Source organism: Chroicocephalus ridibundus, chromosome 5 (assembly GCF_963924245.1).
Source record: "Chroicocephalus ridibundus chromosome 5, bChrRid1.1, whole genome shotgun sequence".
Taxonomy (NCBI): domain Eukaryota; kingdom Metazoa; phylum Chordata; class Aves; order Charadriiformes; family Laridae; genus Chroicocephalus; species Chroicocephalus ridibundus.
Genome location: NC_086288.1, coordinates 58,775,323 through 58,800,047, shown reverse-complemented (window position 1 = coordinate 58,800,047; position 24,725 = coordinate 58,775,323). Strand labels below are relative to the sequence as shown.

Genomic DNA, 24,725 nt, shown 5'->3' with positions numbered 1-24,725 from the left:
TGTAATGATCTTGCCTTCAAAATGTTTAAAAATCCAATGTTAACTGAAATACCTCACCTTAGTGTAAGAGTGGTGTGATTGTAGCAGCTACATTACCAGTTAATTGTGTTTACCACTAGAAACGTAGAGTCGTGACATTTCAGCTACCTTCTTGGTATGAAAGTGCTATTCATTAATGAAAGGATGAATTGAGAAGTGTTTGTGGTGAGTTTAATGCAGTCTTCAAGTACCTCGTGAATGAATGAAACCCGCTGTTTCATTCATTTTAGGTTAACCTGTTAGTCCCCACATATGTAAGTACCTCAGGAAATCCGCTCAAGTGGAGGCGGAATTTGTCTTTATTTTCTTGATAGAGGAACAGCAGGCAAAAATGTTTGTCTGGATTCCTGCAGGCAGGGAGACCCCTGATATCCAGGTGCGCTGCTTCTGCTGCTAATTCAGTGCAATGTGAGGTAGTCCACCTGCCTCAAGATCCTCACCTTTAGGTTCCCACAGAAGCACCATGAGTATTTTCTACTTTGACAAGGTAGAAAATGATGAAGAAAAGCAAAATGATGGGTTTGGAGAACCTGTGTATAAAAGGATGTGTATTTAACACACAAAATTAAGACACAAGAAAGACTGGAGTGAGCGTAATGGAGAGCCACCAAAATGGTTGGGACTGGAGCACACTCCTTTGAGGAAAGGCCAGGAGAACAGGTCTTGTTCAACCTGGAGAAGGCTTTAGGGGGACCTAATAGCCCCCCCCCAGTATATGTGAGGAGACTATAGAGAATAGGGAGCTAGGCTCTTCACTGACTTGTGTAATAGGAGAAAAAGCAATCATGGTCACAAATTGATACAGGTGAGGTTCTGACTTGGTGTAAGGAAAAACATTCACTGTAAGGAGGATAAACACAGGAGCAGGTTCCCCAGAGTGGCTCTGGAATCTCCATCTGGAGCTTCTCAAGACTGACTGGACAAAGTTTGAGCAACGTGGTCTGAATTCACTGTGACCCTGCTTTGAGAAGGAGGTTGGACTACAAACTTCCCAAGGTGCCTTCTGGCTGGAATGATTCTATGATTTGCAATGGAAACACAGAAGAAAGCTTAAAGGTTCTGGTTGTTTGATAATGAACACCTCTGTTAGCATCAGTGTCTCCTTAAAGTCAAAAAATGCTCTTGGATCAGCCATTCTAACTACATCAGATCAAATGAGAGAGACAATTTGCTTAAGTACGGTCTGATGGCAGATCCCATGGTGAAGTTGAATGCATCATCTTGGATAATTTCATGTTCAGTGCCTCTGTCTTATGGTACATATTTTTATTTAGCCTGGTTTTGACAGCAGAGAAAAATCAACAAGAAATTCAGGTGTTCAGGAGCGCTGAACGTAGGGTCTGTTTGCCTTAAATTCGAGTATCCAAATCTAAGAAAATTGCTGTATGCAGTATGTAGGTTATTTGCATTAAAGTAGACCAAATCCACGTCTCAATAATAATGTCGCTTAGTCTGCCTGTAAATCATCTCAACTATGCAGTAGTGCACTCTGCTGTTTTCTGAGAGAATAGTTTAGGTGTGTTGACTGGTGATTCTTGCATGGCTTGCAGTCTTTCAGTTTGCGTTCTTGATTTTTCCATTGGTGCCATAGCTGATATGGAGTGCATTTTAGGGACAGAGATCTTCCGCAAAAATAAGCCAAAAGGAAAAATGAAAATTTCCCAAACTTGGCCATTGCTGTTCCTGGTTCTTTAGGAACTTTATGGTTGTCGATTTCTTTTTTCTGTCTCTCTTGCTGGAACTTTTCCCAGTCTCTGCTTTCTCCTCTGAAGAGCAGACAGATACAGCACAGGAGATTTCTTTTGTCTCTCTCTGCTTTCCTCCTTGCAAACCAAGAGCATTGCTCTCATCAGACTTCACAGATCATTTTACAGTGACAAAAAGTATGTGACACGTATACAAAAACAGGAATAAGAAAACGAGCAGAAGAGATGCCGTGCTGAGAACCTGTTTATTTCCCTTTCGCATCTTGTGTACAAAGTTAACTGCGTAAACATTGTGCAGGAGGCCAGGTGCTGAATTTCCAGGGTAGCTATATTACAGTATGTACAGAGCAAGAAAAAAAAAATGAAACCGGCGTCTGACTCGGAGTGGAAGCTCATGTTCCCCTCCGTCTCCCTCTCCCCAGCAAACAAAAAACTGTTTGCGTAACCGGCTGCTCGCCATAAGCATCCAGCCCACGGTGCGCTCCCACCCGCTCCGGGCCTACAATGGCTGCAGTCAGGAGGGGGAACAGAGGTGGCCTTTTAGGTCTGCTGGCTGCAGACATAAAAAACTGCGTTACTCTGTCGCTGCCACCCATAAAAATTAATGTGCAAATGGTGAAATTGGTTGCCCCTTATGTTTGCCTTGCCAGGGTAACGTGGTGTGCGAGAGGGCCCTCCCTGCAAAGGCGGCTGTAATAAAGTTAAGAATTTGCCTAGGAACTGAAGAGGGCTTGAAACTTCCCGCCGAAGGAAATGGTGAGTAAAACTCAGCCTCCGAGTTCTGACAGAGAGACCTCGGCGCTTCCTCTGCCCAAACAGAGTGGGAGCACTGCCCGCCCTTCTCCCCTCTCGTTCCCCCTTCAAGGAGGCACAGGCCACATGGGTGCTGTCACCAAGGTACTGAGACGCTTCCCTGTCTTCTACACTCCAGAACTTCAACATGAGAATCCACAGATTCCTGTTTGCAGCTGTGGAAGGTTATCTGATGCCCTCGCGATAACACGGGAGACCTGGTCAGTGTGGGAAGGTGACAGGAGGGAAAAATGGAGTAGGGTTTCCATACCTGCCTGCAGAAAACATTACCTGAGACTGTCGTGGCTCTTTGGTGCCTCAGATGGCTCAATGCAGCTCAAGTGTTTGAGCAGCACCGTTTTTTGCGTGGTGGGGGGAAAAGTTGCGTGGCCTCCATGAGGGTTGTCTCCTGAGTGAGCTGCCGGTGGCCCAGCTGCGAGCAGGCTGCGCAGGGGCACGGCGTGCTGTGGGGTTGTTGGGGCCATGTTGCAGTGTTGGGGTTGGGTTGTGGCTCTGGGGCCCTGAGTGGTGCTGAGGAGCGTGATTTGCTGGCAGATACAGGTGTTTCAGCTGCTCTGCAGGGTCTGTCAGGGAGCAGCCATGCTCAGGGGAGCTGTGGCTGGCAGCAACCTGCCAAAAGGCTGGAAGCCAGACCTGGAGAGGCACCAAAGTCTTTCAAGTCATGTTGGTGAGCTTGGGACATGGGATCATGGGTTTTCCCCAAGAGCGGATGCCAGAACAGCCTGTGGAGACGTGGTTTGTCAGGACGAGATCTCCATCTTTCCCCAAGACCTGCATCAAACACTGCTGTCCCCCGTGACCAATCCTGCATCTCTTTCTCTCATCAGAAAGATGTTCCAAGACCTGTTGTTAAAACCTGTCCATAGAAATCGACGTTGTGTCTGCCAGGAAGGTAAGCTGCACCAGGGTGACAGGAGACATTTTTCACAATATAGCAAACAAGAGGAGGTAAGAGCCGTTGAGTATGTTGAATACAAGGAACATTATCGGTAGCCATCTGCTTCCTCTGTTTTCTTGGGCCTGAAATCTTTCACATAGTTGTAATCAATTCAGTAGTCTTTGGTTTTGCTTCATACTGATCGCACGGTGTCTGGACATCATCTCAGCTCAGGGTGAGTCAACAACTGAAAGAAATCAGAAGCACTGCTTTCCTTCAGCTTAAGGAACTATAAAACTTTTTATAAACACTACATATTTCACCTCAGCAGCAGCAGTGTCCTTTGGCAGGAACATACTTCATTTGAAGTACAATAGATCAATCACAGTGATTTGATGGAATGGGCAAACTCTTTTTTTTCTTCCTTACTGTTAATCATTTTTTTTGTGGAGGATTGTGTCATAAGTGTTTCTGACTTGGAAGGAACCCAGGATCCAAAATGAAGGATTACCTTAAATCCTTACCACCAGGCAAATTATTCTTCTGGGTATATCGTGGCCCTTTTTAAACATCTACATATTAGTTGAACTTGAATAGCAAAAAGCACTATATGACTACTTTGCACCTTCGGCATAATTTACATATGCAACGAAAATATACTGTCAAGGACTAGAAAGCAGTATAGAAAACTGATTGCCTTCAGCATCTGTGAGAAGAAAGGCATGTTGTAAATACCCAAGAGAGGAAGAAATCCATCCAAAAAGGAAATACTCGGGTAATGAATTTTCCACGTCATCATTGTGTCTATGTTTTCTCCTGCGTTACCTAAAAGTTGTTCAAAACAAAAATAATTGTTGCTATTTGAAGAAACACATACAATTTAATTGCTAGTGTGCTTTCTACTACACCTTTGTGCAAGTGCATCACTTTTCAGCCTGTAGACCTGGAAAAGAAAACTAAATTTTATTTCCACATTGCCTTCTATTTGTACATGCTGGGATATTTACTAAAAAAAGAAATATAAAGGTAACTTGCATCTCTCTGACCTATACAATCATTATCCACCTTTAAAAGCTTAGGAAACAGAGACGTGTAAGGGGGCCTCTGACAGCAGATGTTTCAAAAGAAGCTAGTGTGTTGCACAGTACTAGGTGTGTATTTAAGCAGAAACAAAAATTTAGCACACGCTTTTGTGATTCTACTAGATGGGTACACACATGGGAACAAAGTCTATCCCTTACATGCCCCAGCTTTGAACCTTGAACATGCAGCGAGGGCTCTCAAACAGAGCCAGCCCGTTACACAGCTTTATTTGGCTGTAGTCAGGAGGTTATGCATATTGGTACAGTAACGAAATTCTGCACTGCAAATTCCATCTCTTTCTCAGGTCTTGCTGCTTACAATTTTATCTGCTTGCATATCTGTTTGTCCGCGTTGCATTAGTTCTTCCAACCATAAATGTGTCATGCTGCAAAGTGCAGGTTAATATATATAATGTGCCCCGTGAATACAGACCTGCCTGTGTGTGCCAGCATGTAGTTTAATGTAAATCTTCCATCTGAATGCAACAGTGTTTCTCTGGTCTAGTTATGTTTATACTTAATTAAAACCATTAGTCTGTGGTTCTTTCTGTTCATTACCTTAATTATAATGATTCAGAGAAGGGAGGAAGAGCTGATAAGGAGAGGAACAAAAATAATATTTAAAACACAGTCTGTGTTTTTTATTTAAAAAAAACCAACAACTTTGTATAAGTGCTAAGCAGCTGGTCTGGGGTAGCGGGAGGAATACAGTACACGTTGGTTAACAGGAAAGGGTCCTTGAGAGTGCCAAGGTTTCATTGATTATTCCAAAACCAAAATTTACAAGTGTCTACATGGCGAGAAGACAGCAATGAAAAAATGTTACCTTTGCCCTTTGTAGTCGTTTTATTTTATGCCATCCTTAAAATAAATTAAGGTTTCTAAACGATTTTGTGAGATCACTTTACAAATTTTGTTCACCTGCAAAAATCTCTTTCTGTTCTTTCAAAGCAGAAAATGTCCAAACGTTATTCTTTTTCTTCTTGATTTCAACCTAATGCTGGAGAGAAAGATGCCTGTCTGGTGTGCCCCCCCACATTCCCTGCCAATAGTGGTGGGGCAGCCATCGAGCCTTTTTGTGCTGTAGACCATAATTAAGCAGAATGCTTCAGTCAGCAGCTTGTCCTAGTTCAGGGCACCTTTGGGCTTTTAGTGGTGCTTAGGGAGGACTGAGGTTTCTTTGCCAAGCTCAACTATACTTCAAAAAGCTACAAAGTCCTGTTCTGAAAAGGAATTGGCTAGCTTACATCTTATTTTAACATCTAGCTCACATCTTATTTTAAGATCTGAGATCAAAACCTGACCGGGGCTAACGAAAGAATCTCACAACCATCCCTACCTATTCTGAGACCTGGCTTAAGCAAACACTTCATAAAAGCATCAGGAAAGACCGCTTTACCATGTGTGAGATGCGCTCTCGTACTAATTAATAGTGAATGTGAATTCAGACCATTAGACTTTCATTAAAAGTGTGATTTGCAGGACAAATCTAGCAGCACTTGAAGTCTCTCTTCTTTCCATATTTTCTTCCGTTTCTTATTCAACCTCAAACCTCCAATCAAAAGTGTTAAAAGATAACTTTTTGTAAGTTCCAGGCATACATCGGATACCCTTGTGGTGACTGAAAGCTATCTGAGCAACCTTTCAGAACACTGGCCGTTTCCAGTTCAGCTGCGAGACTGGGCAGGGAACATACGGTCTCTCTTCATGCCACCTTTGCTCTTCCTGGAGGGGTGCGAGGGGACGGTGAGTGTCACCACCTAGTCTCCAAAATTCCTGGGGAGCATCAGGTGGTTCTCTTTTCTTATCTTTTCAATTTGCCCCAAGCCTAATGCTTATTAGTGTTTATTGAAGTCAGTTGGACCGTGTCATCATCAACATGCAGATAATATTCACTGTCTATTAAATAATTTTTTTAAATATTGCATTGCATAATCTAGGACTCTGTTTCGGAAGGCTATGGATAGGCAGCTTGGAAGATGGTTATGGGAAGGCTGTTCTTTACTAGATACAGCCTTCCACCCTCTTCCCAACCAGCAGGTTAGTTAACCAGGAGTTAAGTCCTCTTTACCAACAAACTGGAGAAAATCCCCCAAATTCCCTGGTAGATAAAAAAGAGGACATAGCTGTGAGATTCCTATAGAGGCACACAGGAACAAACAGAATTAAATACGAGTAAAAAGTTAGTTTGTGTAATTCATGTGATAACAGAGGAAAGAAGGTAATTTAAACTAGAATTGGAATTGTAACGCCGCAGCAGTAGCAGTGGCATTCTGATGTACGGAGTTACTGCTCTGCTTTTCATCTGTTTTCAGAAAATGGGTTTCTGGATGAACAGGGTTGAATACCTCTAAAAATGTCCTATATATTTAGAATACTGCTAGTCCTCTGCAAATCTATTAAAAAGGTATTAATACCTAGTGTTTAGGGTATTAATTTCTCGTTTGTTAATGATGTCCACATGGAGGAGCTGTAGAGTTAAAAATGATCCAAGAAAAAACACTAAACACTAAGTTTTGAAAGAACGATATAGTCAGAGACGTCATATCTTCTCTTGGTCAACTGAGCAAACCCCAAGTCTATCATAAATGCTGAGGGATGTGCATCCTTTCAGTTGTTGCTAACCATAACAAGTTGCACTAGAACTTGGAAGGATGGGTCAAGAAACCTTTTTCTCTGTTAACGGCTTCTATTCGCTGTATACCCAAATGTGCTGATCTCAGTGAAAGGAAAATGGCAAATAAGATTTGTTCATTCCCTTTGTCCTTTCTCTGTGCCTTCAGAGGCTTATGTCAGATGTGAAAATGCTGAGAGCTACCAGCCCGCTCAGTAGCTGTGAAACGCAGACCTTTATAGTCATTCTTCTGACTTGCTGACCTTTCGGTAGGGCTTTTCAGAGCTGCTTCCATATATGAGCTCTTGAGCCTCACAGCCCGAGTGCATTTAAATGTGTCAACTATGTGTCAAGGATAACCCAAAAATTATCGAGGATAAACTTTATGGCTAATCCTGTCAGTGCGTAAGTCAGGCTATGGTGGCTGACATGACTTGTGGAGACATTGCTTGTGTTAGCCCAAGAGCACTCTTCTCACCTAGCTGAAATAGTTTCTTCAAATGTCATAATCTAAATCAGCAAAGGAGTTGTCACAGCTGTGACTGTACCTTCTTGTTGTCTTTCCTGCAATAACTGTCATGGTTTAGAGTCATGGACCCAAGGCAGTATCAGTGTGTCTTGGCCATCGGTATTTTTAGTGAAGGGGAAGTTCTGCACATGGACTGAACTCTCTGTTGGTTTCTTTTCAACTGGAATCCACTGAAATGAAAAATTCTTAGTTAGCTATTTGCGGAATTGAAATCTCTGTGGTGGGTTGACTCCAGACAGCAACAAAGCACCCATCAGCCACTCTCTCCCACTCCAGTGGGATGGAGGAGAGAACTGGAAGAGCAAAAGAGAGAAAAAAATGTGGGTTGGGATAAAGACAGCTTAGTAAGTGAAGGGAAGAGGGGAAAAAAACCATGAAGTGACTCAAAGACATTCACTCTACACCCCTCAGAAGCATGCTGATGCCCAGCCAGTCTCCAAGCAACAGCTACCCTAGAAAGACTGCCCCCAGTTTCATTGCTGCACGCAACGTCTTATGGTATGGAACATCCTGCAGGTTTCTTTGGTCAGCTGGGGCCAGCTGTCCTGGCTGTGTCACCTCCCAGTCTCTTGACCACCCGCAGTGTACTTGTTGGAGAGGGAACAGAGTGAGAAATGGAGAAGACCTTGACGCTGTTTAGCAATAGCTAAAATATCAGTATGTTATGAGCACTACTCTAGTCACAAATTTAAAACACACCACCATATGGGCTGCTATAAAAAATTAATTCCATCCCAGCCAGACCCAGCACAGCCTCCTACACCATAAAGTGCCTGGTTTTCCATTCCTAGTTCCTGGTTTCCTATTCCTGGAACAATTTCTTGGTTCTTGTTTCCATTTTTCCACTATATTTAAAAAGTATACTTGAAATGAATGTTTGTTTCATAGCAAGTGCTAGAAGCCTCTTGCTGTGCTTGGAACCAGTGTGAAAAACAACAAAATTACCAGGCACTTAAAAACTGATGAGTTTACTCAATATACTTTCTAAGGTTAGATCAACCTATTCTTCTCTCTCCACACACAGATATGCAACCCTTATTTCAACAAATATGCAAATAAAACCACTCATATTAATGAAATATAACAGAAGGGAGAAAACTATTCAATGCTTATTGTATTATGTTATATTACATTATATATACATCTATGTATATAACCACATGTGTACTTATTGGTACAGCTTAATTTATTTACAGAAGAGATCCTGAGAACAGACAAAGACCAGAGCTATCACTGATAATAAGAAACAGACTTTTGAAAGTCCATCTATTCCAACTAAGACTGCATTAGAGAAAAACTAGAAAGGAAATCTAACTTGTTTTAATTTCTTACAGTAAAAGGTAGAAAAGATAACTGCTGCATCTTCCTTGAAAACAATACTGTTGATTACATCATTTCAGATCAGATGTGGTTTACAGAAGCCCAGACGCAACCTCAAAAAATGTGGTCAGCATCTAGGAAAGAATGTCTTTTTAACATCCTAATCTTGGCCTGTACATACTCTGTCTTCAACTCTATTCATATTCATCCTGTATCACTCTGCAGTCGCACAAAGGTGTGGAAGAGTTTCACCGCTGATCTGGTCAGTATTTGAAGTGTTCCAAACCACACTGTAACCCTCAACTGACCTTGGTCCCCTTTACCTACACAGGACCAACTAGTATTTTTACTGCCTGTAAAGGAACTAATTTAGTGGAGACTGCTGTGTATACACCAGAAAGAACTTGAAACAAGTGCCTAAGTCATTTCAACTTCCTGCTAAGAAAAAAATAATCTTACCCTTATGAGAAGGTGGATTAGAACTAGAAGAGGGATGAATCTCATTTATTATCTTTGACACCATTGCCTTAATGCGAAGGCTTTTTTCACCTGAATAAGCATACGGGGCATTTTTTACTGCAATGTTTAACAAGAGATAAGGCATTTGTGACAGCTGAAAGAATGTTTTGGTTGGAGCTCAGCGTTTACGGTAAACAGTGCTGCTCACAAGACAGTCCCTTGTGTTCTGGTGATACGTGTCTGATGATTTCATGTAACATGCTGAGTTCCTCCTTCTCATAGATATGCATGACTTGCCATTACCCTGAGTAAACTCCAAGTCTAATGGCAGGCAGTAATTTACAATGGCATCTTTTTATTATTTTACTCATTTTATCTTTCTGTAAGAGAGCAATCCTTTGTCTGATTGTATTTCTGAAGCTGTTCTGGTCCAGACAGACAGGCTCTTGCATTGCTTTAAGCTATAAAAATCTTAGCAGGCTAAATAGTTCAGATGGCAATTAGTCAATAGTTGTTGCCCCTGGCTGCCAAAACAACTTGACCATGCCCTGAATATAGTGAATCTGTGCTAATAAATCAATGAATCTATACTAATAAATGAAGCAGCCAGCCTGCTCAAATAAAATCACAGGACAATGAAATGATTGTGCTTGGAGAGTCTTTAGCTGTGATTTGAGATAGAGAAGTGATAACTTCCATTGGAGCCAAAATTAAATGAAAATATGTAAAATTCAGATTTTGAGGTTAAGTTTTTCCTGATATTCGAAAAATCAGTACGAAACACACATTTCAGTGTAGTATCCATCTATTTCACATTATTTTTCTTCCAAGTATTTTTTTCTTTATAAAATATAGCCTCTATCTTCTGTGAAAGCTAAATTCTAAACAAGAGGAAAAAGATTTTTTTTTTTTTTTTTTCATCTGTCTAATACCATCTCTTCGCTGGTGATTCTGTAACATTATCAGATGCAAATATTCAGGGATTAAAATCTTCGGATCTGCTTGGATTGGGATATGTTTTCCACTAACTCTTGTATAGTAACAGTCATCTTTATCATGGTATCAGCATTTAACATCCTGCATAGAAGAGGGTAATCATGTTTAGTTAGCAATGGCAATTATGTATACTTCTTTGTCTTGACTTGTCTCAAAATCAAGGCAAACTTTCTTTAAGGTTGGTTCAGCTTACTTTCACAATAAAACTGAGGGAGAAGAGGCATCTAAAATTTTCTTAGCCTTTTTTGAATTTGGAAAGCCTCCTCCTGCCAAGGCAAAGCACTGTCAACCCCATTTGGCATCAAATGTTTCTGCTTCCTGCATACATGTGGTCCACAGAATTTTCCCCTGTATTACCTAATGAAATAGGGATTTCCTCATCATTTCAGAAACACATTCCTAACGGTCGTGCTCCATCACTGGCTTGGAGCTCCTTGGGTTAATTAAAACCGCTTACGTTTTTCTGAAAACACGACTGTCCTTGCCTACCAAGCTAAAGTAACGCTCTGCAGGTCTGGAAACAAACTCTCCCTTTTCTGACTGTGTGTTCAATAAGCAGCTAGTAATAGATGAACAACTGCTGACTGCCAGGTATGAGCTGGGAGCTGAGAGCGTTAGAGCTCTGCTGAAGAGAAACTACACCTTGGCAGTAATGAATTTCAAGATATTTTAATCAAAATGTTGCCAACGTAATGCAGCAAGTAAATGAAGAATAACACTGCAAGTAAGAACTACTGAATTCATAGATGAGGAAGGTAATCAGTAATACTAGGGCTACAAATGACGGATAAAATGATTAAGCTGTTAGTTTCACTCACAGATAACCACTGTATGAAGGAACTTAATTTACTAGTGCTTAAGGAATTTAGTTCTTAATGGAAATGCCTGAGCATCTGCAACTGGGAACCTCAGCATGAACTGGAATTTGCTATAAAATAACTTTACCATTTAGTCTTGTAAGGTGCCCTTCTTTTTATTAGGTTATAATTAATATACAGCAGTCATAATTTTCTGTTATTCTGTGATCAACTTAAACTTAACACTTGTTTGAATTAGCGAGTTTTTGTTTGTTTCTCATTTGGGTTTCATGGTATTGTTTTTCACGTGGATGCTGTTCTGCCAAATTCACTTGTCAGTTTTGGCTAGTTTGTGAAACAATTGGACGCTGTCAAAGACTCAACGGAGAGAGAATCCGGTGCCCTTTTTTCATACTTATTTAACTCAGGACAGAAGTAACTGAAAATTATTTTTAACTGATGAGTTTCCTTCACCTCCTTTGCAGTGACTATGCCTCCATGTAAAATAGCTAGTAAGCAGATCTCAGTGCACTGAAACCATCGCCACATTTTGAATTAAATTCCAGAGAAATGGCAGTAGGCTATGGAATATTCTTCTGAAGTGTTGGGCACAGGCGGTGAGATGCAGAAAGGCTGCCATCGGTGGCCACTGCCCGTGTGACACCTTTGTTGTGGCTATGTAAGAGGGCTTCAGAATTTAGGGCTGTCAGCTTGCTGTCTTTTGTAGATACCAGATTCACAGAATTAAAAAGGAGATAAAGGTATGAGTTCCTTGCCTGAAGCCTTTTTACCCAGGGGTGGAAGCGAGGAGTCAGAGAGCAACCCACCGCCACCGTAGAAAGGGTATTGCACTTGGCGGGAAGAAGGGGTGTGAACATACTTAGTCTTTCAGCCGGTATTTTCAGTAAAATGGTGTACACCTACAGCCTGTACATGATTATATTTCGTTAGTAAACAGTACATGAACAGGCTAGTCTGTTGTAATGAATAATGCGTGTGCCTATACACTGAAAATGTCTGATTTACATACATTGATGGTATACATTTACTTGCAGGGAACACCTGGAATGCTAGTCACATTAAAAACAAATAAAAAACAACAAAAAACCTCACAACGCCCCACACCTCCCCGCTCCTGAAAGTAACTGCATCTTAACACCATCCCTTTAGCCAGGCGGGTAGTTTTTAAAGGAACTCTAGCTGTAGAGTGCACAATGTCATTCTTTTTTCAGGTCTTGCAGAAAATATATATTCACTTCTAGTGTATATGTAAAAATATGTAAAAATTGAGGTTTATAATACACATGCCTGACCCTGCTCTTTTAACAAAGCTTGCAAACTTACTCTAGAGAGTGGCAGAGGTACGTTGTGCCAGGTGGCACAGTTTTTCAAGGAAGCCTGTGTGCAAACTGTTTAAGCTAAAAGGAAAATTGGGACAGAAGGACTGATTCTATGCATGTCCCTGGAATCCCATTAAAATCAAGTCCTCCTTTTATATCCGTGGAACATTACCTGATGCAGTGAGTCACTCTCCATCTTCAGGATTGCTTGAATGTTGCAGAATGATACTCACGGACTTTAATTTGAAATGCAAGCAGCTGTTCACTGATGCTGGATCTATTTTAATTCACTCTGCCTGAGCATTTGCACGGAGAACAACATCCTGATGTCTACACGTACGACTGACAAATAGCTGATATTCTTATACGGAGCCATATTTGTAGATGGTCAAGGAAATTCATTGATCATTTACTATTTGTAAATTAAATCAACTTTTTACTGTTTGTACATAAAAATTGACTTTCTATTCCGTGGGGGAAAAAACTATAAATAAACAGAAGCCTCACAATGGCACATAGGTGACAGCACAAGCAAGTTGCAGTTTGCAAATAACACACCAAAGCAACTAATAGTTCAAATTATAGTATTTTCCTATACAAAAATGCATATATTTGTGGATAATACATAAGCAGCAATAAGGACTGACTTAGAAAACACTGCACTTCTTCCACATCAATGAATCATATTTAGGAATAAGGATAAAACCTCTTTTTCTCTTTACTTAAAGAGCAGAAAGACACCAGATAGGTGTAATTATAACACTTCTAACGAAAACTTAAAAATGCTGATTAACTGTCCCAGGTGTCAGTCAAAAGGCAGCAGGACTACGTCTGGATTAAGATTTTCTGTAGAAAACTCACACTGGGATTTGGTAATCCTTGTTAATAATTCCCAATGATTACTTTTATTTGTTAGTGTTGCCAGATGTTTTCTGTGCCTTTTATTTTAATAACTAAACAGCTCCCCATAAATCTGATCTTGCCAAATTAGCTGTTTAGGTTTGCCATATGTTGCATGGATCAAATTCTTTTTCGAATCTGCACTGTTTGTTCTGTGGCAAAACTGTGCCTGCAGTTTACAAGGAGACAGCATTTCATCTCAGCAAAAGGCAAGATTAAGGTATATTTTAAAACGTGCATGACAGAAAGAAAAAACAAACTTTCTTGGAAACCATATTATAAACAAGTTTTTGCCACAGTTTTTTCATTGAAAATTAGACGCTAATTAAACACCTAAGAAACTGAGGTCCTACTTTAATTTTGTGTACTTTCTTTACAAGGTGGAAGTTGAAGAAAGCAAATATTCTGATCACCTGGAGATAGTAATGAGGCAGATCCGAGCAGGATTATTGGGGTACAGTATGAATATGCATTATATGCCCAGCTAGGTAAAAGGCATCCGTAAAACATCAGTTCATGTCTAATTAAACAAAACAAAGGGATATTCTGGCAGTACAGCAATAAAACTGCAGGGTATCCAGGCCAGCCTCTGTAGATTGAAACTATATTGTATGTACCTAAATAAGTAAATCTGGATTTACTGGGATTTCAAAATCATCTAAACAGGTTAGGAAAGAGGTCCAGCTGGGTCAAGACGGATCATCTCAAAGATGAAATTGCCCATGTAAACAATCACTCGACTGCCGAATTCCCCACAGACAGGAGGAGCTAACGTGTGCCCAGCCTGCCACGACCTCAGGCAGGGAATACCAAAGCAGCAAAAAGGTAAATCTTTTCTTGCGCAGCCTTTTCTCTCCCTGTGTCCCCCGTTATTTATCAAGTAGGAAGACTGCACTGATATGTCCCACCGACAAAGGGGCAGTTGAACTGTGACTCACATTGAAACCTAATTTGCAAGTCAAAGCTGTCAAAATAGGCAACTTTGGAAGTGATGAATCGTGGAGGGCTTAAATATCTTCAGCGCAAAGTGATTAGTTTCACCAGTAAATGGCATTTTGTAAAGACTAACAAAAAATCATTGCAACATCATCTACAAGAATAAGTATTATATTCCCTTCCCAGGTAAAGAATGTATCTGGCACCTCCTAGTGAATAGCTCTGAGAAAATCTGTGGCAGAGCTGGGACAGGAGTGTGTAGTTCATTACTGTAAACCTTGTGCTTGGTCCTGTTGCTTGTGGTTCCTTACGTATTTCTTCATAACCATCCCCTCTTCCCTCTTTGTAGCTGTTCAGCCACAGTAGGGGGTGTGTTGGTGGTTTGGTGGCGGGGTTTTTTGGTGATGTGCTTGAACCAACCCCTAATCTGTCACACAAAAACCAATTTATGGTATACTTACACAGGGCAATGGGGCCTGCATGATAAAGACACACCTGAATGAGTGCCAGAACCTGAGGTAGTATAGCCACTTTGGCTTGATGCTGTCCCCAAAGTAACTAGCCAATAATGAGAGGCTCATTATCAAGGGCATATAGCCACACTAATGCAGCTGCACAGTTTTGAGGATCCACGCTAAATGGAATTAATCATAGAATCACTTAGGCTGGAAAAGACCTTTAAGATCATCGAGTCCAACCGTTAACCCGATACTACTACCTAATACTGTAAACCTAAATACTAATACTCCAGATGATACTGTGGATACTGTGTGGTGTTGGTTTAGGATTCCTGAGCAAGAAAGTCTCTCCCTTACTTATCTCTTACATTATCCTCATTCTCTGATTCCCATCCAACCTGACACAGTAAAACCTTTTCTGATCCATGAGTTATCTTTACCCCTATTCATTAGCCGTTGCCAGTGCTAACCACAAATCTTTCACATTTAATTGAGTGTTGCAAATAGTTTCATACTAACTCATGCCAATCAAAGGTGCACAAGGCAGAACTAATGGCTGGACTCGATCAGAAAGCATCAAAGGTAGCTGAACATATACACCCAGATTAGGGATAGCCCCAGCACACAGATCAGAACCTTAGTATTTCAAATAAATGAATCCCATTCCCCGAATTTCTGTCCTGCCCTCATTGCAAAATTACACTTTTCCTTCCTTTTTTGGCTTCTGATTTTTTTAAAGAAAGTTAAAAGTCTCCTCATTGCCAAACCAGTCGAGATAATGCCTTGCTGATAGCTTTGTCTCTTTGTCACATTTCATTTATATCTAATGGGAAAGACTCAAAGAGGACAACCTGCCTATATCTTATAAAAATTTCTACTTTTATCTCTCCTTGCATCTCACCTTTCATCCTGGTATTTCCCAAGCAAATATTACAAATGTGCCACTTGCTTTTCTCTAGTAAAACCACCTGAAGCAACCGAGCTACAAAGGCACTAGCTGCTCTATCCATTCCTTAAGGGATGCCTATTCCCAACTCTGAATGCATTTTTGTATATGTCTAATGCTTGTTCTTTCACTGTCATCATCTTTTTCAGGTTACTGTACATTAGACGTGGTCCCATAAGGAAATCTCCCGATGTAACCCCCTTCTTTATATACACAAAAGCTGGCAGAGAGGGAGGAGCATAGCTCAGTGCTGTGCGATTGATCCCCGTTCTTAGATCCCGTACAGTCACTAATTCTGAGGGAGCTTGTATTTGTTCCTGAACTTTGTGCTTATGACCATCTCACCATAATGAATGCTGTCCTTTATGCAGAATAATTACTTATTTTGATTTTAAAATGTTCTCTGATTTATTTTTGTCACAGGAGGTAACAAAATGTCTGAAAGATAACTTTGAAATGCTTTGTGCAATGGTTTTCATTTCCCAAGAATCACTGAACGCTACCTAAATTATGCTAAACACAATGGTAGTGCAACTTGTTGAGGGCGCTGCGGGATACAGCCATTGAATGGCTGGGAAAAGCTCTTTTAGAGAAGCTCATGATCTAATAAACTTCTTATCTTTGTTCATGAAGAGGGAAGGACTTGGCTGAAGTAACACCTAATTTACGCAAACACACCTTGTCACCCCACCATAGCTGGGTGGTTGTTTTTTTATTTTTTTGGTGTGTGCTGAGAATGAGAACTGGCGCTTTTCCAAGGAGGTGTGTCAGAGGTAAATGAACATGGCACTGAAGTATCCTATTGTGTTGAAATAGCCTCGCTGGAGACCTGAAGGTGTGTCTCTGCCTTTATAAATACCACGCTGCTTTTACAACTAGCTCTGATTCTTTTGAAAGAGACGAGTTGCGAGATCTGGAGTTGCGTTTGGGTGTCTCCAAGCCCTGTGCAAGGTATGTCTTTTAGTTATCTTACTTTTGCGCTGTTCCACTTGCAACAGAAGGTTACTGTCACATCATTATTCACTTTAATGTTATTAGTTGCTGCATTTGCAGCAGAACTGTAAATACTACTTGATGTTCTCTAAAGAGGGTTTTATGGAGTGAAAAATCCCTGTCTAGAGTATAAGGCATGAATCAAGCCAAGTAAAAAGTATGCAAAAGTAGGACCTGCTCACATCTGCTGCTACTTCTGTATTCTAGATTCTAAATTTATGCAACTAAAGATATTTGCAGAGGGTTAAATGTTGAAACAGGTTCCTTATTAGCATGCCTACACAGGAATTTCTGCTTTCTAACATGGAAACTTGGCTACAGAAATGGCTATGATGGAAACATCTGAAAAATACATTAAGGGATTTAATCAACTGAATGCCAGACTTAAACCCTCTGCTATTATGGTATGCTCTGATCCTGAAAGCTGCTTCATAAAGAGAAACACCTCCAGAAATAAATGTGCTCTGTGCAGACTCAGGGATCGGCTTGATAATGACTTGCTAACTAGCTACGTTTCAAAACCGAAGTTGCATAGTTATCCCTTGAATTCGGTAGCTTTAGACACAACCCAGCACACTGCAGGTGTCTTCAAAAGCAAAGCGGTAGTTCTATTTGTTTAGCAGTTGAGGCGGCAGAGAATGCATCAATAGTTACTTTTTGGTGTCTGGAAAGACTACTGTCATTTTTTTTTCAACAGAAAACAGAAATACTCGCATAACTAGTGAATTAAAACAATTTTTAGGGTGCCTAAGAAATAATTTTGCTCAACTTAAACCAAATGGTTTCCTTTCTATCTGGCATATTTTTGAAGAGGCTGGAGTCAAAATTGCTTATGTGCCATTTTCAAAACGGGAGATCATGGGGACAACTGTTTTATATGTTATAACTTAAGATATCCATCTGAGATTGACAAATCCCAGGTTCCAATTCCTTCTGTGACTGCAGAAGAGATTTTAATTAAGGTACCTTAATCACTGGGCGGTAGCACGTCCTGGGAGTGACTTTCTTCTCTTCCACGTTGCATAGCTAATTAAGTAATGGGATCAGAAGGAGTTTCTCCATAGCCATCTACAGTTCTCAAGGATCATATGTAATGGTTCTAGAGACCAGGTATTATTCAGGGACAGAGGATTTTGCTGGTAACATCATTTTAATAGATATCAAAGAGCAGTGCAATACTATGTCTGAAATACTGCAACTGTCAAATGGACCCCAGAATTGAGTTAAAATGTTTTTATATTTTTGTTTGTTTTTTTTTTTCATTTGTTTTGAAGGCAGATAATAAGCAAAACAGAGACCATGAGGATCAAAAGCTTTGGACTTCTTTGTGTGTTGATTCTGGTCTCCCAGATGCTGCTAGCCAACTGTGAGAGACAGAAGGAAAGAAAAAAGGGGAGGCAAGGCATAGAAGACGGTGGGAAAAAACAAACTGAATCTAACCGAGAAAATGAAAAAGGGCGGAAGTCAAAAGGGGGAAAAGCGTCTCCTAAAGGCAAGTTTAAAACCAAAGAAAATGCTGAATGCACCTGGGCAGTGACCGACATGAATACTGCTACTGTGCACGTAGAGTGCAAGCATGGTGACAGCGAGTTCTGGTGCGAATTCTCTGGAGACCCTTCCACCTGTCCACAGTATGCAGCAAACCAGAAATCCTACTGGAAACAAGTCTCCCGATCCCTAAAGAAGCAGAAGGAGATCTGTCAAGACCCCAAAAGTGTCCTAAAATCTAAAGTATGTAGGAAAGGCCCGCGAAGCGCCCATTTCAGGTTGACCCGCTCAAGCCTACTAACATCCGTAGGTCCTGCAAAAGGGAACACAGTTCATCATACAAAAGAAGTTGCTCAGGCTCCAGCAGCTGCCTCTGTGACTGAAAAAAAGCAAGAACACCATCCTCAAGACTGTGTTGAGGACATAGATTATATTGATCAGAAAAAGGTGGCTGAGGAATACTGTCCAGAAAGCTTGCTTTCTTTCTGCAACTTTTTTATCACAATGGTCCAAGACAAAAAATGCTGAGGAAGTGTTTCTAAAGCCCTGTATCATGAAAGTCTGATCTCATCTAAGTTACTGCAAACTATTCCACATTTTATTCTTGTGTTATATAGTGTATATAAGAAAAAAAAGGAATATATTTTTCTGATTTTGTATATACACAACAGACTACACTTGACATAGTTGAAGCTGTTATAGGATTTATTCACACGTCGATTGCTACATAGGTGTTACCAATGGATGTTACACTCTACACAGAAGTATATAAGCAGTCTCCTTGCCCCTCTTTGAGCTGTGCTAGCCAAAGTGATGAATTCAGTGCTATGCACTTCTTGGTTATGTACAATACTTTTGACCTAAAAACTATTAAGAAAAATAAACTTCAAAATATATTAAAAATATTCTCTCTTTCCGTGTTTAACTATATTTCCCCATAAGTGCTAAGCCTTTGTCAAAGTTTGATCTTTCACAGGATCTAGGCAAAGTGTTGCTTATAAAGCAGTTTTAAAAATACTTCTGCAGCTTTGCAGACTTCAGCTTTCCCAGCCAATGCGAGCAACATTTTGATAAGGAACTACATTATCATTAGTTTTTCATCGTCTTGATAACGAAGAGCAACAAGATTTTCAGATTTGTCCATAGTTTTGCAAAGCCTCAGCTTTCCAATCTCATCAAAGGATGAAAAAACTTTGCAAACTTCAGTTCTCTCTTTTGTCCTATAGTATGAAGCCCATTGTACTTATTTTCTGGCAGGTAAACAGAGACAAAGAGACAAAATGACTTATACAAGTTCAGACATGGGCCCAGGACTGGACCCTTTACTCAAGCAGCTAAAGCAGCTCAACACTGCCTGTATGTTCTTTTGAAGCTCCATTTTCTGTTATCTTTATGTATGGACAACTCTAATAAATACTTTTCTGTTCATTAATCTTCACCTGTATTTTTTTTTTTAAAAAAGAGAAATCCAAACTCCACAAGAATAGAGATTTTTAGGAAATTTAAAGCTAACTAATGACACCTGACCTTTGCTAATTTTTGAAACTCCATCTGGAAGAAATGTAATACATTTTACAGTGGCCGTAGGCTCAGAAGGATGGTCTTCTACTGCAGTGGTCCACTTATAGAAACTTGAACTTTCATGAAATATAATTTCCCTGAGCATTTGTAGCAAATTAAACTAATATTTCTGCTTCTTGAGAAAATATGGCCTGTTTCCTTCAGTAATTGTCTCCTTGCTAGAAAATTTGAGAGAACATTTTGAAGATGTGTAGTTATGAGTAACTCACCTCCTTCCTTCTTTTCGTTCGTTGTCACATATACTCCAACGAGCATGTCTGGGGAGGGCATTTTAATGTTACTCTGTCTTGTTGCTACAGCAATAAAGGCCCATGCCATTATTCAGTATCAGTTAGTATTTTCTATGCAATGAAGAATTTACTTAGCAAAAATACTTAGTTTTAGAGGGAAGTCCTCAATAAGAGAGGAAAGTGCTACTAAACACATAGTTTGGGTTTTTTTGCTTCTTATTAGGGGTCAAGCCTTCTTATACAGGGTTGAAATGATTTTGTCAGAGTCGGGAAGAATGCACAGCATCAGCTCGGGCATTAGCTGCAGTATTTTAAAGAGGACAGTATTCTGAAGGCTCTCATAAGTACTTCATGTAATATTCATTTACATTTTTTTGCTACTTACAATATTGTGATCTCTATTTGATTAATACCTTGAATATGGGATGCTGCTATTAGTCAGGCAAACTGTATTTGAGAAGGATTCAGCTATTGTTTACCAAGAGTGAGCGGCAAAAAAAGAAGCGGGTTCTTCTTCCTGAAGTTCCAGCCTCTGCACGCCCTGTGCAGGCTGTGCAGGATAAATTCTGTTGGATTGATGCCCACAGCGAAGCAAAATTCCTGTAAAAAAAGGGCATCAGCACTAACTCCTGTGGAGGCTGGGAGACACAGCCATTCTGGTGCCAAGCAGGGTGGGAAACCAGCTACTAGTTCCTTATTATTAAGGCAGATACATAAGTGTTAAACGTGCAGGTGCGTTCCAGCTGCTAGACGCTCTGTGTGTTGGCATCAGGAGATCATTAAGATATGAATGTCAAAAGCTGCAGAGGAAGGATTAGGAGCGCACATTTGGCTCAAGCAGTCAGGCACTGTAGTAATTAATTATGAATAGCTAATCTGGTATACAGGCACAGTCCCAGATCACAGAGCACTGGGCAGGGCTGGCTTAAGAGGCTCAGTTGCTCCAGATGTTTTGGAAAATGTCCAACCCTAACTGCCCGTAGCAGCTGCTGTTACCCCCATGACTACTGCTGTAAGAACATTGTTGCCCGAGGCGCGATCCGCCCCGCTCTGAGTTGCCAGGAGGCACTGCTCGCCCGGTGGCTGCCGGCCAGCCAGGCACACCGAGCCAGTGACATATCCCAGAGCAAATTCCAGCCCGGGATTCCAGAGCTGTGAGTTACATCTCCGCGCGCAGGACTGTCAGCACCTGGGCCCATGTTTTGGAGCTGCATGGCTCCTCGCCAGGGATGCATTGTGTTTCTGCTGCCTCGTCTTCTTCTTTTCTTCAGGACTGACTTTTATCTTCATGCGTGGCTCTTTACAGGAGGAAAACATGCTCGACCTCAACAGTTCCCGGGTGCATTTCACCTGCGATGGATGCAGTTGTGCCAGTATTCTACAAGGACAGTGCGGAGCATCAGGAAAAAAAGGGGATCCCTGTGCAGCGCTTTTCTTTGGAAGGTGGGCCAATGTGAGACTGCAGATCTCAAAACTGTCTCAACCGAAGGATGGGATTTTAAACTTCCATGGGTACATAGTTTTGGCTATTCAGAAGGGCACATTTCAGAATAGCAGGGTCTGAGGCAAATGTATCTGCAGTCTAACTTCATGAACTGCCTTTTCCATGATTGCACAGACCACAAGCTACGGGTAAGTGCATCTAAGTTCTCATTGCACTCACCAAGCCTTGTGCTTCAGTCCTACCTCTACAAAGCAATCAGTCGACAGCAGTTACATGAGTCGCTTTCTTCTGGGCATTTACAGAGCCAGTTAGGTCAGTTTAACTTTGGTGTTTCTGAAGTCAGGCTGGTTAAGATAAATAAAAGGTTTCCTGGCATTCTTCATCTTAGAATCTGTGGTCATTATGAAAAAGTTGGCAGCTGAGGTCGATTCTGTGCCTCTTTTCCCCAAGTGCACCGGTTGTCATTGTGTCAGAACTTCATGTTTGAATAACTTGGAATAATGGTGGCAGTGACTTTTCTAACACCTTCTGTAGCAGGGCAAGCAGGAACACAGTGAAGGAAAATAATAAATGTATTTAAATTATGCCTGTGCAGCCCAAGTCCTCTGTCCTACCATATTGAAAACATAAGGATCTCTGCTTTCTTAGCATTAACCTGAGTTGTGGAAAAATCATCCCCATTCTACGTCTGGGGAAATGAGGTATAGGAAGACTGGATGGCCTTGACAGAAATGGGGAGAAAATCAGAGGCTTCAGAGTTCCAGTGGTCCCCTTCTCATGCTTCATGACTAGATCATCCTGCACAAGAACTAAATGTATTTGTTCTTTAAAATATCCAGCTAACTTCTAGGTATTTTTAAATTATTAGGAATATCTTGGGGAAAAAGTAGCTTACTTTCTAGGCAATATAGTTTGTTTCTCCAGACAACCCTGTGTATTGTAACTGGAATATTTATTTGGAAAGAAGGATAGGACTTTTGAAGATAGGAAACTTGTTCTACCTTCAGAGGCAAGGAAGTTTCAGGGAGTTTCCCTGCTCTTGCAATATGAAATACTTACACCTTTGGTAACTGGTTTAGACTGTGGATGATCTTTTTAGGTGGACCCAACCCCCATATACTCCCACAAATTCTCAAACTCTCACCAAATTTTGGAGAGACAAAAGATGGATTTTTTAAAAAGGGGGAGAGAAAAATCTGGAAGTTAAGAATTTTTCTAAAGTTATCTCCTAATATATGACAGTCTTATCTAGCAAATTTTAGATGTATCTTTGCATTCACTAGGAAATGGGGAGACATCGTTAATGCCCAGGAAATAGCTCTGGCGATGCTGGCAATGCTCTGGCAAATAGCTCTGGCAAACTACTCAAGAATCTGTAAAATTTCAGCTCCTTTAATTTTAAAGTTTTTATTCTTTTATTGTTTTCTGCAGTGTATTTTCTACCTGCTTTCACACACAATTTCATCTGAATGAGCTTCCGTTCCTTTTGCAAACTCCTTTATTCATTTACCATTTTGGCAACAGTACAGATTACATATCTAATCTCATATGTTGCATGACTACTTGTAGGAGAATCAAGCCGAGTGACTCAACCTTCCTGCTTCCAGGAGTGCCCTACCTTCCTCTTCCCCCGAGGGGGCCAATGAGCACCTACCGCCTGATATCACCTCACCTGGATTTGACCAACCAAAGGGGAGACTGAGCGCTCAGACAAGACACATTTTACACTGCCCTGCTCAATCCATGTAGACATAGCTGAACCTAGATAATAAATTCCACTCCTTTTTCCACCTTTACCTTATTTTTTTTTTCTGTTGGTGCCCTGAGCAAGGCAGCTCAATACCTGTTGGTAGCTGCTGAACCTCACCGGTGCCTTTGCCTGGTTTTCATTCCATTTCAATATATTGTATTGTTTGTGCCTCTAGGTTATTTCCAAGAGTGATACCGCACTGGGAATTGATCAAATGGAAAAATCCAGCTTCAAGGATGGGAAATTCAACAGGTTCCAGCCTGTAGAGGTTCTTTGCAACCTTGTCACTAGGGTGGTGGTACCATCCCATCCCTGGCTGGGCCATTCATGGCTCCTGCATCATAAATGGTGTAACAAATCCCATGGAGCTCAAGGCCACTGTAGGTATTCCTGTATTCTAACATCTTTGAGCTGCTTTCCTCTCCCTCCCTTGAGAGAGCAGGGGAATTTTGAACCCTGTCTGCAGGCCTCACCTCTCTTCAAAGAGCCAGAGAGGAGAAGACAGAGGGCAACAATCCTAGTAGGGTTAGAGTTATCAGACACCGAACACCTTGAAGTTTCACAATGGTACCCAGGTGCCTTGCTTGCTCCTTCCACTGCCAGTACTGCAGTGAGACAATACAGGATCACACTTATAGAGAAGGGACTGGCCATGTCACAAAGCTTTTTACCTGTTTGTAAAGCTACTACTAGCACAAAACGATGCATTGAGGCCCAGTTTATCTCTTTAACCAAGGATTCACGTAACAGGTTTCTCTAGAAACATGCTCCTATCCATGTAAAAATATGTGTTTTTCTCAGCTACTAGAACTTTTTCCAAAGTTGCTTACTGATCCCACTAGAAACAGCTGTTTTAAGACTAAGAAGCCATAATGAGTAGGTGGAAGAACTGTGAAGACTTCCCATCAAGTTGTTGCTCCCTGGCTGCCTCAGTCACTGATCATACCAGGCCCCATGGTGAAATGACAGACTTAGTGAACCTGAAGCTTCCAGTGGACCATAGAAGTCTCACACTGATTTCCAGGCAGCAATCAGACACGTCAAAGGGACTTTGATATATAACGAGAGCCTGCAACGTGTTCAAAACTGTCTGCGAGTGTGCGCATATAAGGGCTCTGCAGGTCTTTGTGTATGCCAAGGAAGAGGAGAGTTGTTCCAGTCAGCCGGCAAGTTTGATGTTAAGATAAATCTTAAAATCCAGGAATTACAATATTATATGTAACAGGAATGTATTCTGTACATCCATACTATGTGCCCTAATTATATATAATGAGTGTACTTAGATAATAGAATATTATTTAAATAATATGAGTTACCTTTTCATCTGTTGCCTGAAGGTAATGTGGTTTCTAGAGACACTGTAGAAGTGGTGTGATTCCCTGGAAAATCTCGGACTGCTTTTGGGCTGCTCCACAGCAGCTGAATCC

General features: G+C 41.0%; 1 protein-coding gene across 1 annotated transcript; it reads left to right on the top strand.

Annotated features, from left to right (window-relative positions):
• Nucleotides 1–14,673: 14,673 nt before the first annotated feature.
• Nucleotides 14,674–19,898, top strand: FGFBP1 (fibroblast growth factor binding protein 1). The gene is made up of 2 exons (XM_063336098.1): nt 14,674–16,763; nt 18,080–19,898. The coding sequence occupies exon 2, from the start codon at nt 18,105–18,107 to the stop codon at nt 18,819–18,821; it is 717 nt and encodes a 238-aa protein (XP_063192168.1). The 5' UTR covers nt 14,674–16,763; nt 18,080–18,104; the 3' UTR covers nt 18,822–19,898.
• The last annotated feature ends 4,827 nt before the right edge of the window (nt 19,899–24,725 follow it).

What these genes read in the sequence shown, in the direction of transcription:
- FGFBP1 (XM_063336098.1), top strand. Translation starts at nt 18,105, where the DNA reads ATGAGGATCAAAAGCTTTGGACTTCTTTGTGTGTTGATTCTGGTCTCC.